Source organism: Spea bombifrons, chromosome 4 (assembly GCF_027358695.1).
Source record: "Spea bombifrons isolate aSpeBom1 chromosome 4, aSpeBom1.2.pri, whole genome shotgun sequence".
NCBI lineage: Eukaryota > Metazoa > Chordata > Amphibia > Anura > Pelobatidae > Spea > Spea bombifrons.
Window position 1 is genome coordinate 515,234 of NC_071090.1, and position 12,291 is coordinate 527,524.

The window sequence follows — 12,291 nt, forward strand, 5'->3', positions numbered from 1 at the left end:
CTGAGTGTCAGAGGCCGAGGAGGACCGGCTGCTCCGGGGGGCCGAAGGTAAAGCATTCGGGGGTCATTTGTCTTCTCGTCCCTCAGACAACGAAACCCGCTGATCCGCGAAGACTCAGCGCCTCTTTACAGTCCAAGGAATGGGGGCTTCATGGCTCAGTGAGGGGTTCATGCTTTAATTTGGGGTTCATTGCTCGGTGTTTGGGGCTCATTCTTCTTCGTGGGGGTTTCATACCTCAGGGTGGGGGTTTGTATTCATGTTCTTTGGGGTCTTTGGCTCTGTGTTGCTCTGGGTCACATTGTGTCTCATAAGATGCTTTATCCCCCACATAACATCCAGACCCCGATTGGATGTTTTGGGGGTTTTTTTGCCCATTTTCAGGGCAGAATCACAAGCGGATCTCGTTCTGCAGATGTTCCTGGGGGCTCTGAGTTTTCTGTATTTTGCGAAAGCTCTGTCGGGAAGTTATCTGAAAAGCTCCATCACGCAGATCGAGAGACGATTCGAGATCCCCTCTTCTCTTGTCGGCGTCATTGACGGCAGCTTCGAGATCGGTAACTGTGACTCTACGTGTTATTCTGTGTCCTGCGGGGGGGGCGGGGGGTTGTTCAAACGCTTTGCCCCAACTGTGTGCTGTATACTAATGACTTGAATATGCTCTGAAGTCAGTGAACTGGTGAGCTGTTCTCAACGGTTCTTTGAGCGAGTGAACTGGTGACTCACAGCTGCTCTGAACGGTTCTTTGAGTCAGTGAACTGGTGACTCACAGCTGCTCTGAACGGTTCTTTGAGTCAGTGAACTGGTGACTCACAGCTGATCTGAAAGGTCCTTTGGGTCAGTTCACTGACTCAAAGAACTGTTCAGAGCAGCTCTGAGTCACTGAGTAATTCATTAAATAGCCATAAAGACCCCAGTAACCTTAACCTCCCCTAACTTTCAGCATCCCAAATATTAATCGTATGCTTACTGTGAGTTGATTTGCTGAGCAGCGTGGACACATATTACATGACTGTACAATACATTGGGATGTAACACATATTACATGACTGTACAATACATTGGTGTGTAACACATATTACATGACTGTACAATACATTGGGATGTAACACATATTACATGACTACAATACATTGGTGTGTAACACATATTACATGACTGTACAATACATTGGTGTGTAACACATATTACATAACTACAATACATCGGTGTGTAACACATATTACATGACTGTACAATACATCGGTGTGTAACACATATTACATAACTACAATACATTGGGATGTAACACATATTACATGACTACAATACATCGGTGTGTAACACATATTACATGACTGTACAATACATCGGTGTGTAACACATATCACATGACTGTACAATACATTGGTGTGTAATGCAAATAAACAAATCATCCTGATTGGGCAGACAGGAGGATTAATAGACTATAAGGAAAGGGGCGGGGCCAATCGTGAGTGCGAGTGCAGGGAGGGACTGGGAAGCAGTAACTGCTGTGAGTCACATTGAGTGAACCGATGAATCACTTCACTCAAAATGAACCGATTCACTTTACTGATCCGAAATTCCTGTCACTATCAATAATTATAAATCCCATCATCCTCAGGCAGCTACAGAATCATAGAGTTGGAATACCCAATCAGCAGCTGCCATTCTGCGCAGAACCGAAATGTATTTCTGCCGTTCTTTCTTTAGGAAACCTCCTGGTTATAATCGTCGTGAGTTACTTTGGAGCCAAACTGCACCGGCCCAAAATAATTGCCGCGGGGTGTCTGATCATGTCGGCCGGAACCTTTTTCATTGCGATGCCCCATTTTTTTATGGCTCGGTGAGTATGATGACGGGGAGGTCACTCGATGCGTTGGGGCTGATTCACTAACAGCTGATACTGGAGTCTCCAAAATTAAATTCAGCTTGACTCATCTGCACCAACCGGGGGGGGGGGCGCGCCTGCTGATTGGCTGAGTTTAAAACGCTCTAAATGTTTGAGTCCAAAGGATTCTACGTTTTATTCCTTAACCCCTCGAGGTAACCTGGGACTGTTAGGCAGCGAATGCCCCCTCTCATCCCCCTCTCCACATCTTCCATGCATAGTGTGGTGGGGCAAATAGAAGCCCCAGGGGCATGCTCAGGACCCTCATTTCTCCCCATCAGGAACTTTCTTTAGGGTTGTTTCAGATTTCTGGTGTGCAGCTCCTGTACGACCCACAGAACTCTGATGGAAAAATTAAGTTAATTAATGAATAAATTTGAATTTATTTATCAGACGCCCAACTCAATTTTATACAGATCCCCCTCCCCCATCAATGAGCGGTAACTGGCGTCTACCTAATATTCCCAATGTGATATATTAACCCCTTTTTATACATTCTCACTCAGCTATTCTTATGGGAAGGCTCTGTTACATTCTTCAAATTATACAAGCAATCTCTCTCCGTGTCTACAAATGATCTCTGACGTGGAAATGAGCGCCGGTAGGTTCTCCTCTAAATGCGATACATTGTTTCCCTTCTGCAATAACGAAGCGAATCAGCCAATCAGAGCCAAGGATTCATTAGATAGACGGAAATCCTCTACCTGTTTCATGGGCCCCGGCCACCACGGAAGTGACCGTTTACTTAAAGGGGCAAAAAGGACAACTGGGGTAAAAAAGCAGAGCGATATTGTGATTATGAAATGGTGTGGGGGGGGTTAAAATGACGGGCGGCCCCGAAAGGTTAGTCTTAAAGTTAATGACTTGATGATGTCATAGTAACATAAGATATCTGTCCGTTGGAAGCGTCGTCCTCCTGGGTCTCCGGCTGCGACGCGGACGTGGAAAGCTCTCTGTGGGTTTACGTCTTATTGGGGAACCTCCTGCGTGGAATTGGAGAAGCGCCGATACAACCTCTGGGAATATCTTATCTGGACGATTATTCCAGAGAGGAGGACTCCGCTTTCTATATCGGTAAGACGTCCAGGTCTCCAGAGGAAATCCGTTCTTATTCCTTAGTCACAGAGTTAGCCCAGGAATCCATTATGGCTGCCCTCGCGCTTCAGGTCCCTACAGCCCGGAAACAAATACCGATAATGATCAATGCGATGTTTAGGCTCCCCGTGAACCGGATTTCTCATTTACCTCCGATGATCTTCCTCTCAGGATGCGTCCAAACGGCTGCCGTAGTCGGACCGATATTCGGCTTCCTGTTGGGATCGTTGTGCGCCCGCCTGTTTGTTGATTTTGGCGCCGTGGACTTAGGTATTTATTTTACTTATTAGTATTTTATATCCCTTCGTTTCTTCTGTTCTGGAATGGCCGTTGTACCAACGGGATACGTGTGTGGTGGGCTAACAGGCGATGGCTGGGGGCTACCACCTCATAACACATGTAATTAATCCCATGATGGCGGCATTATAATGGCCGAGTTTGGCCAAAGTTCTAAAGGTCACCTCTTCTAGAGTTTAAGATAACTGGGAGACTCTCAGAAAATTATGGACCCCCCGAGTAATGTGTTTTGGGGTCTCCTAATCTTCCGGGAGTCAGAAACGTGATTATGTTCTGGACTTGCAGACCAAGTGGCCATCACGCCGGAGGACGCCCAGTGGATTGGAGCGTGGTGGCTCGGTTACCTGGTAGCCGGGGCGGTCAGTTCTCTCGCCACAATACCTTTCTGGTTCTTACCGAACGAGCAAAACCAGACAGAAGTCCGGAAGAACTCCAGCACCGCGTCGGAGCGATCCGTGTTCATCTTAGAAGAAGTCAGCGGGCGGAAGACGCAGATGCTGAAGATGGCAAAAGGTAAAATATTGTTATCCGACTTCACCTAAAAAACGTACATTTGGAGTTTTCTGAACGTTTGCCCTTTTTTGCAGAGTTTTTGCCGTCGCTGAGAGACGTTTTGGGGAATCCGGTGTATTTTCTGTATGTGTGCGGGAGCGTTTTCCAGTATAACTCGTTAATCGGGATGGTCACCTACAAACCCAAATACATCGAGCAGCAGTACGGACAGACGTCGTCCACAACCAATTTCATCATCGGTATCGCTACTCGCATCACAACTATCATTATGCATTGTTTTATATAGCGCCATCATATTCCATAGCGCTGTACAAATACAGACCCATAACCCCCCGTCTAGTCGCCCGTTTCTCCTGCTGTAAAGACTCAAACCTTAATCAGTCGTTAGTCTCGTCTTAGATTCAGGAGCCGTATGTCTATCCCATGCATGTTTAATACCCTCACTGTATTACCCTCTACCACTTCTGCTGGGTGGCTACTCCACTTATCTACCAACCTCTCAGTAAAGTAAGACTTCCTCCTGTTCCATCTCAGTCTCTGACGCTCTAGTGTTAGATTCCGGTCTCGTTGTAACTTTTCTCCTTCATTGAAATAAATTTCTCTCCTGTCCTTTATTTAACTTCTCCATAAACCGGCTCCTTCTTCTCTTTACTCGTTGTCTCGTTTTGTTCGTCTCGGCAGGTTTCTGGTTTTGTGTTTTTGGGGCCAATAATTTTTAGCGTTTTCCGTTATAATTGGCAGCTCCAATTCTGTTAGGCTCGCATATTCCAGATCTGCCTCTAGGGGGCAGCATTCCCTCAAAAATCACTAAACATCTTGTAAAAATTCTACTGTGGGGGGTCCCGTCAGCAGAGGGGGTCCCGTCAGCAGAGGGGGTCCCGTCAGCGGAGGGGGTCCCGTCAGCAGAGAGGGGGGTATTAAAGTGGGGTCCCGTCAGCAGAGGAGGGGTTACACAGCGTCTGGACCCGTTGCTATGTAAGTGAGGCCACCGTCTAAAGGGTTAAAACTCAACAGAAAATCCACGACTTTAATAAAATATTGTTAAAACCAGAACATGGAGTTTTTTTTAAAGCTGCCGTCCGAATCCGGAGTTCATTTTGTTTCCTTTCTCTTCTCCAGGCCTGATAAACGTCCCCGCAGTGGCCCTCGGGATTTTTTCTGGAGGGGTCATAATGAAAAAGTTCCGGGTGGATATTTTGGGGGCCGCGCAGCTCCTGCTCGGCTCCTCGGTTGTCGGATATCTGATGCTCTTGTCTTTGTTTGCTTTGGGATGTGAAAATTCCTCGGTGGCCGGACTCACGGTCTCCTACCAGGGGTACGTTCATACAATTACCCCATAGGGGCAGAGGGGGTGAAAAGGAGCTTCCCCTAAAATGTAATTATCAACGCCCCTACTTATTCCTCCCCTCACCTGTTTATATAAATGCAGGGTGAGCGGGCCTGGGGCTAATCTCTAGTGGAGACAGTGAAATCGCTGGTTTATGATGTCATATCCTGTGTGGCAGAAGCGCGGGTTTCTCCACATGCTGGGGCCACGTCGAGGCGGGTCAGACGGTGGTCAGACGGTGGTCAGACGGGGTCTCAGTCTGGAACGTTATATTTAGTATCTGTTAAAAATGTTGATGGTTTCTTCTAGATTTCCGCCCGTCTTGGATCCGGAAGCCGCGGATTCCGGGTGTAACTTGAGCTGCTTCTGCCCCGGGAATCAGTGGGATCCGGTCTGCGGGGAGAATGGGGTCACCTACTTCTCAGCGTGTTTTGCGGGTTGCAGGTCCTCTAACGGGACTGGGAGAATGACGGTGAGCGGGGGGGGGGGCATTTACATTCTACCCCAAAACACTCAATCCGGAGTATAAGTGGATCCTTTCTGCTTCTTGCAAAATAATTGCACCTGGGGTAGAACTTGCAGAAACTGCCCCTTCTGCCCCCCTTTTATTCTAACGACCGCTTCTTCTCCGTGTCTCGCAGACGTTTTCTAACTGCAGTTGCGTGGCCCCCAGAGTGTGGCCCCCTGTCGGTGGCTCCGCCGTGCCGGGTCCCTGCGCTAAAGGGCTCTATTGCTCTAAAAAGCTCCTGTATTTTGTCATCGTTTCAGTCGTTACCTCCTTCGCCCTGTCATTCGGCGGCACCCCGGGGTACATCTTACTTTTGAGGTAATTTTCTTAGACTTTGTACATCGCTACAGAGCATGATGGTGATTTATACATAATAATAATAATAACACACATTGTACAGCGCTGCGGAGTATGACGGCGATATATAAATAATAATAACATATTGTACAGCGCTGCGGAGTATGACGGCGATATTTAAATAATAATAACACATTGTACAGCGCTGCGGAGTATGAGGGCGATATATAAATAATAATAACACATTGTACAGCGCTGCGGAGTATGACGGCGATATATAAATAATAATAACACATTGTACAGCGCTGCGGAGTATGAGGGCGATATATAAATAATAATAACACATTGTACAGCACTGCAGAGTATGACGGCGATATATAAATAATAATAACACACATTGTACAGCGCTGCGGAGTATGACGGCGATATATAAATAATAATAATAACACACATTGTACAGCGCTGCGGAGTATGACGGCGATATATAAATAATAATAATAACACATTGTACAGCGCTGCGGAGTATGACGGCGATATATAAATAATAATAACACACATTGTACAGCGCTGCGGAGTATGACGGCGATATATAAATAATAATAACACACATTGTACAGCGCTGCGGAGTATGACGGCGATATATAAATAATAATAACACACATTGTACAGCGCTGCGGAGTATGACGGCGATATATAAATAATAATAACACACATTGTACAGCGCTGCGGAGTATGACGGTGATATATAAATAATAATAACACACATTGTACAGCGCTGCGGAGTATGACGGCGATATATAAATAATAATAATAACACATTGTACAGCGCTGCGGAGTATGACGGCGATATATAAATAATAATAACACACATTGTACAGCGCTGCGGAGTATGACGGTGATATATAAATAATAATAACACACATTGTACAGCGCTGCGGAGTATGACGGCGATATATAAATAATAATAATAACACATTGTACAGCGCTGCGGAGTATGACGGTGATATATAAATAATAATAATAACACACATTGTACAGCGCTGCGGAGTATGACGGCGATATATAAATAATAATAACACATTGTACAGCGCTGCGGAGTATGACGGCGATATATAAATAATAACGCATTGTACAGCGCTATGGAATATGCTGGCGCTATATAAAACATCTCCATGTTTTTTTCTGCAGGTGCACGAAGCGCGAGCTGAAGCCCCTGGCGCTGGGTATTTATACGATGGCGGTGCGGGTCCTCGGTGAGTCGCTCTTCATTAACGCCGCCGAGATGTGGAACGGTCCGTTTCCTCGGTGAATCTTTATCCTTTTCTAGAGAAATGACGAGGAGCCCGTTATGGCCTCGAAGCGACTCGTCAGCTTGGGGCAGAGGCAGCCATTTTGAAAAAAATAAACAGACTTCGATTCTCGCTTCAGGAAATGCCGTAAAATATACCGTTTAACCCCGTTTTATTCACGCAGCCGGAGTTCCCGCCCCGGTGTATTTTGGGGCGTTGATTGACAGCGTTTGCCTAAAATGGAGTAACAGGAAGTGCCGAGGGAAAGGCGCATGCAGACTGTACAACACCGACGGCTTCCGGTGAGTAATCCTGCTGATCTGCGATTGGACGGCGTTGACAGGCGCATACCTCCCATCTGTCCCGAGTAGCTGCCCCTGGGGATCACGATCCGGTTGAGGGATCCAGTGATCTCCTCTGACTGTCCCAGGAAGCTGTAAAACCATTTGAGGTCTGTCTCCAACATGGCCGCCTAGTGACGCTCTGCAGCTGAGCTCCACGAGGCGGCTCTGTAGTTAAGGTAGGTGGGAAGCCACACCTCTTGTCCTGCCCACTCCCACCTCATTCCATATACAAGTCTGCCTCCAGACATGCCCCCAACACACCTAAATGGCGAGTCCCGTGTCTACGCCTAACACCAGGAACCGAATTGGGTTAATTCGAAGTGTTTCCGCTGCAGGTACGTTTATCTCGGCGTCACGGCGGCGCTGGGCTCGGCCTTCATCTTCCTCAACGCTGTTGTCGTCTTCATGTTAAGGAAACGCAGAATTGCGACCAATAAGAGGGTGACCGGCGGCGCATGTCAGAGATTGGCCAACCAGAGCGTTGGCGGGAAGTCGCATCTCACGCAACCCGCGTATTCCTCGCAAGAAGAGACGCAGCTTTGAGAGGGCGGCCGAGACTGGAACCTGTGAATATAGACCACGCCCTCTTTTAACTCTTTGCAACCTAAATTATGTTGAACGCGTTGGGAGGGAAAGCCGACTCACGTGGCTAACAAACCAGAAATGACTTTCGCGGTTCAGTAAACCTATAAAATATTTGCAACCCCGAATATGCGAATAAAGGGTTAAAATGGATTTGCCAGACCTTACGCCTGAAGCTTCTATCGACATGAAGTTCGGCCGACAAAAAGGTCTCAAAAGTATTTGAAAGTTTAAGTGACCTCCGGAGAAGGTGCCGAACCGTGACATTAATCCAGGGTGGGTGTAGGGTTAGTGGCCCCTGGGTTCAGTACTTCTTTGGCACCCCCACCCCTGTAACTAAAACCCATACTAACAATCAAACTCTCTCTAACACCTACTCCATACACCATGCACTGACCATACATACACTAACACTATACACTGACCATACATACACTAACACTATACACTGACCATATACACACTAACACTATACACTGACCATATACACACTAACACCATACACCGACCATACACACTCTCAGACGATACACTAACCATACATACACTAACACTATACTCTAATCATACACACACTAAAATCATACACTAACCATACATGCACTAACCATACACTAATCATACACGCAAAAACACCATACACTAACACCATACACTGACCATACACACTCTCAGACCATACACTAACCATACATACACTAACACCATACACTAATCATACACACACTAAAATCATACACTAACCATACATGCACTAACCATACACTAATCATATATTATAAACTAATCATACACACACTAACACCATACACTGACCATACACACTCGCAGACCATACACTAACCATACATACACTAACACCATACACTAACCATACATACACTAATCATACACACACTAACACCATACACTGACCATACACACACTAACACCATACACTGACCATACACACACTAACACCATACACTGACCATACACACTCTCAGACCAGACACTAATCATACACACACTAACACCATACACTAACCATACAGGCACTAACACCATACACTAATCATACACACACTATAACACCATACACTAATCATACACACACTATAACACCATACACTAATCACTTTTCTGTAATACATACACACTCTACTGTCTCTACAATCCACAGTAACACACATATACACTGTACTACCATACAGTAACACACACTCACTCTAACACCATACACACACTCTCTCCCTCTCTCATCATTCATGCGGTTCAGACTCTTTCTCTTGCATCACACAGAGCCCCGTCCACACTGCAGCTCTCACTCCCCGCGCTGTGCACGCGCAGCACTTAGCAGGATACTGGGAAAGTCTGACCAGGAACAGTTGTAAAAATAAAGTGCAAGATGTTACTGTCTCCTCCGGTCCTGGGTCCTTCCTGGCATCAAAAGTGGATTAAGTTTGTAAAATCTCAGATTTGTATAAAACAGATTCGGTTCCCTCCCCTTCCGCGTTTAAACATAAAGCCAGGGCTGTAACTTCTTTTTTTAATTATTGTGTTATTTGAGTAAAATAGTTCAGATTTGCACTTCCTTAAGTTGTTTAATCCAATAAAAGAATTCATTTTTCTTTTTTTTTAGCATAAAATGTCCGTTTTGCTGAAGATTTTGCGTTTTGTAAATAGAGATTCTTTATATTTTTGTAGGTGTTTTGTCTCGGAGATATAATATAAAAATATTTTGTGTATTTTTCTAAATTCTTTTTAGGTACTCTTTCAACATATTTGAAATAAATTTGAATTGTCCCTCTCCCCTGAACTTTTTATTTTTTAATGAAATCATTAGCATTTTTCTACGAGGAATTGTTTTCAGTGATATCAGTGATAATTTCAGGAAATTCTTGGTAATTCATGTATTTTTTTTATCTTTTATTCTGTATTAAATTTGACCAAATAAAGGTTGTTAAAACAATGTTATCAGAATCTTTACCCGTCTTAAAAAGAATTACAGAGGTCTACAGTCATTTTAATTGGGGTCCAATAGATTTGAGGAAGAGGTCCCTGTCCTACAGAGCTTACAGTCTAATTCTCGTTCAGTAATATCTGTTCTCAGAAACAGAGTGTGGAATGAATAATTTACGGAAAGGGTTAAATATATACCTTTTTAAATATGTTAGCATTTATTTTCCAGCAGAATCAGAGCTTGTGAGGTCCATAGAGGGCCGCTCATACAGCGAGGAAAAAACAGTGGGTTTTTTTTTAAATTATAAATAAACGCTTACTTTTGGTGATTGTAACACCGACAAGAAATAACAGAATGAGTCTCGTTTATTTTCCTCGTAAATCGCTTGTTTGCGCAGAATTTGGTGGAAATCCATTTCTCCTGAGGACACACAAATCCTACGATAAAGCCGATCGAGGTGAGTGGAGTGGGATCTGAGTATCACTCACTTGCCCCAGAGATAGTATTAGTCAGCTGGTTGTTTTTTGCCCCCGTTGACCTGGATTCAGGGAACAGATTACAGAAAACGTCCCTTTAACGTGGAGCCCCCCCCCCGATATCTGGGAATTTGTGACTTTTGTGTTTGTTTGTGAACTTTGATGACATTCGGAACGTTTGAACTTTCCTCCAGCCGACTATTTACTCTGCGCTTACAAGGTTGAAATACTTGACTTCAAGATAGAGGAGGTCACGTGTATCTTGTGTGTTTGTGTGTATCGCATGTGTATCCTGTGTGTATCCCGTGCTTATCCTGTGTGTATCGCATGTGTATCCTGTGTGTATCTTGTGTGTTTGTGTGTATCCTATGTGTATCCTGTGCTTATCCTGTGTGTATCGCATGTGTATCTCGTGTGTATCTTGTGTGTTTGTGTGTATCCTATGTGTATCCTGTGCTTATCCTGTGTGTATCACATTTGTATCCTGTGTGTATCTTGTGTGTATGCTGTGTGTACCCCGTGTCTTGTGTGTATCCTGTGTGTATACTGTGTGTATGCCGTGCGTATCTTGTGTGTGTATCTTGTGTGTGTATCCCGTGTGTATCCTGTGTGTATCATGTGTGTATACTATGTGTACCCCGTGTGTATCCTGTGTTTATCGCATGTCTATCTTGTGTGTATCCCGTGTGTATCCTGTGTGTATTATGTGTGTATCCCGTGTGTATAAGGCGATTGCGTAACATGGAAACTCGGATACATTGTATTTTATTTCTCGTGCTCCTTGGATCTCTTTTACTCTCTAAATAAAATCTGACGAGAGACATTTAATAAAGCGGGGGGGGTTGGGGGGGTGAGGGGCTGTGTCCCCTGCGCGGGGGCTTCTGTTTCTCGGCTGTTGTTATTCTGTCGGCGGCGGGGATTATCTGGCCGGGGGTCTCTCGCTCTCTTTTCGCCGTTACGGGATTAGTTTGGAGATTTTCGAGCCGCGGGAAGACTTTCGTTGGGAGGAAGAATTTGTGAGGCCGGCTGAGGGTGATTCGCTTTTCTCTTTGGTTTGATTTGTTGTGTGATGGGGGTAACACTCCGGCTGGGGGTAGAAAGGGGTTATTTTAGGGCGAAAGAAAGGAATTCTGAGATTAAGGCAAATGCCGGCGTATAAAGGGATCACTCCGGATCCGGCTAATGAAAGGCAGTCACTGAAAGAACTTTCTTAACATTTACTTAGAAACCCGACGATCAGAACAGGGCAAATTGTGAGGGGTAATTAATGGAGCTAATTAACTCAAGATGCGTCTTGGTGACCAGGACTGGATCCATTGTCAAACTGGGGGAGTGCGGGAACCACAGTCGAAATGTCGGTGCGTCTTAATGTTAGCTCTGCCCACTTTTTATCCAGACCCCACCCACTCCTCTTTTTTTGCCCCCACCACCACTGTTATTTCATGTGGGGGTGGGGTATTTGGGGGCAGATATATGCAGCTGATATATACCATATATATATATATGCAGAAAGGCTGAACGGGTCGGGGGCCACAAGCAGAATCGGCCTCATCGGATTCTCTCGCCATTTGGCAAGCCTTGGCATGGGCACCCGTCTGGGTCTTCACTTACTCCGGTATCTGATATCCTGCCCTAATGCAATTTTTAACCCATTGGGTACTATTTGGGGAGAGGGGAGTGTAGAGGCAGAAGACCCATTTATCAGATACCCCACCCCAGCAATCTCACTCGTG

The 12,291-nt window shown here is 45.3% G+C and overlaps 1 protein-coding gene across 1 annotated transcript; it reads left to right on the forward strand.

Annotated features, from left to right (window-relative positions):
- The first annotated feature begins 412 nt into the window (after positions 1–412).
- Positions 413–8,274, forward strand: LOC128491112 (solute carrier organic anion transporter family member 1C1-like). Its single transcript, XM_053463308.1, has 13 exons — positions 413–554; positions 1,711–1,843; positions 2,395–2,489; positions 2,777–2,962; positions 3,155–3,253; positions 3,566–3,793; positions 3,868–4,032; positions 4,913–5,108; positions 5,430–5,592; positions 5,762–5,946; positions 7,114–7,178; positions 7,399–7,516; positions 7,894–8,274. The coding sequence occupies exons 1-13, from the start codon at positions 413–415 to the stop codon at positions 8,099–8,101; spliced, it is 1,983 nt and encodes a 660-aa protein (XP_053319283.1). The 3' UTR covers positions 8,102–8,274.
- Positions 8,275–12,291: the final 4,017 nt, after the last annotated feature.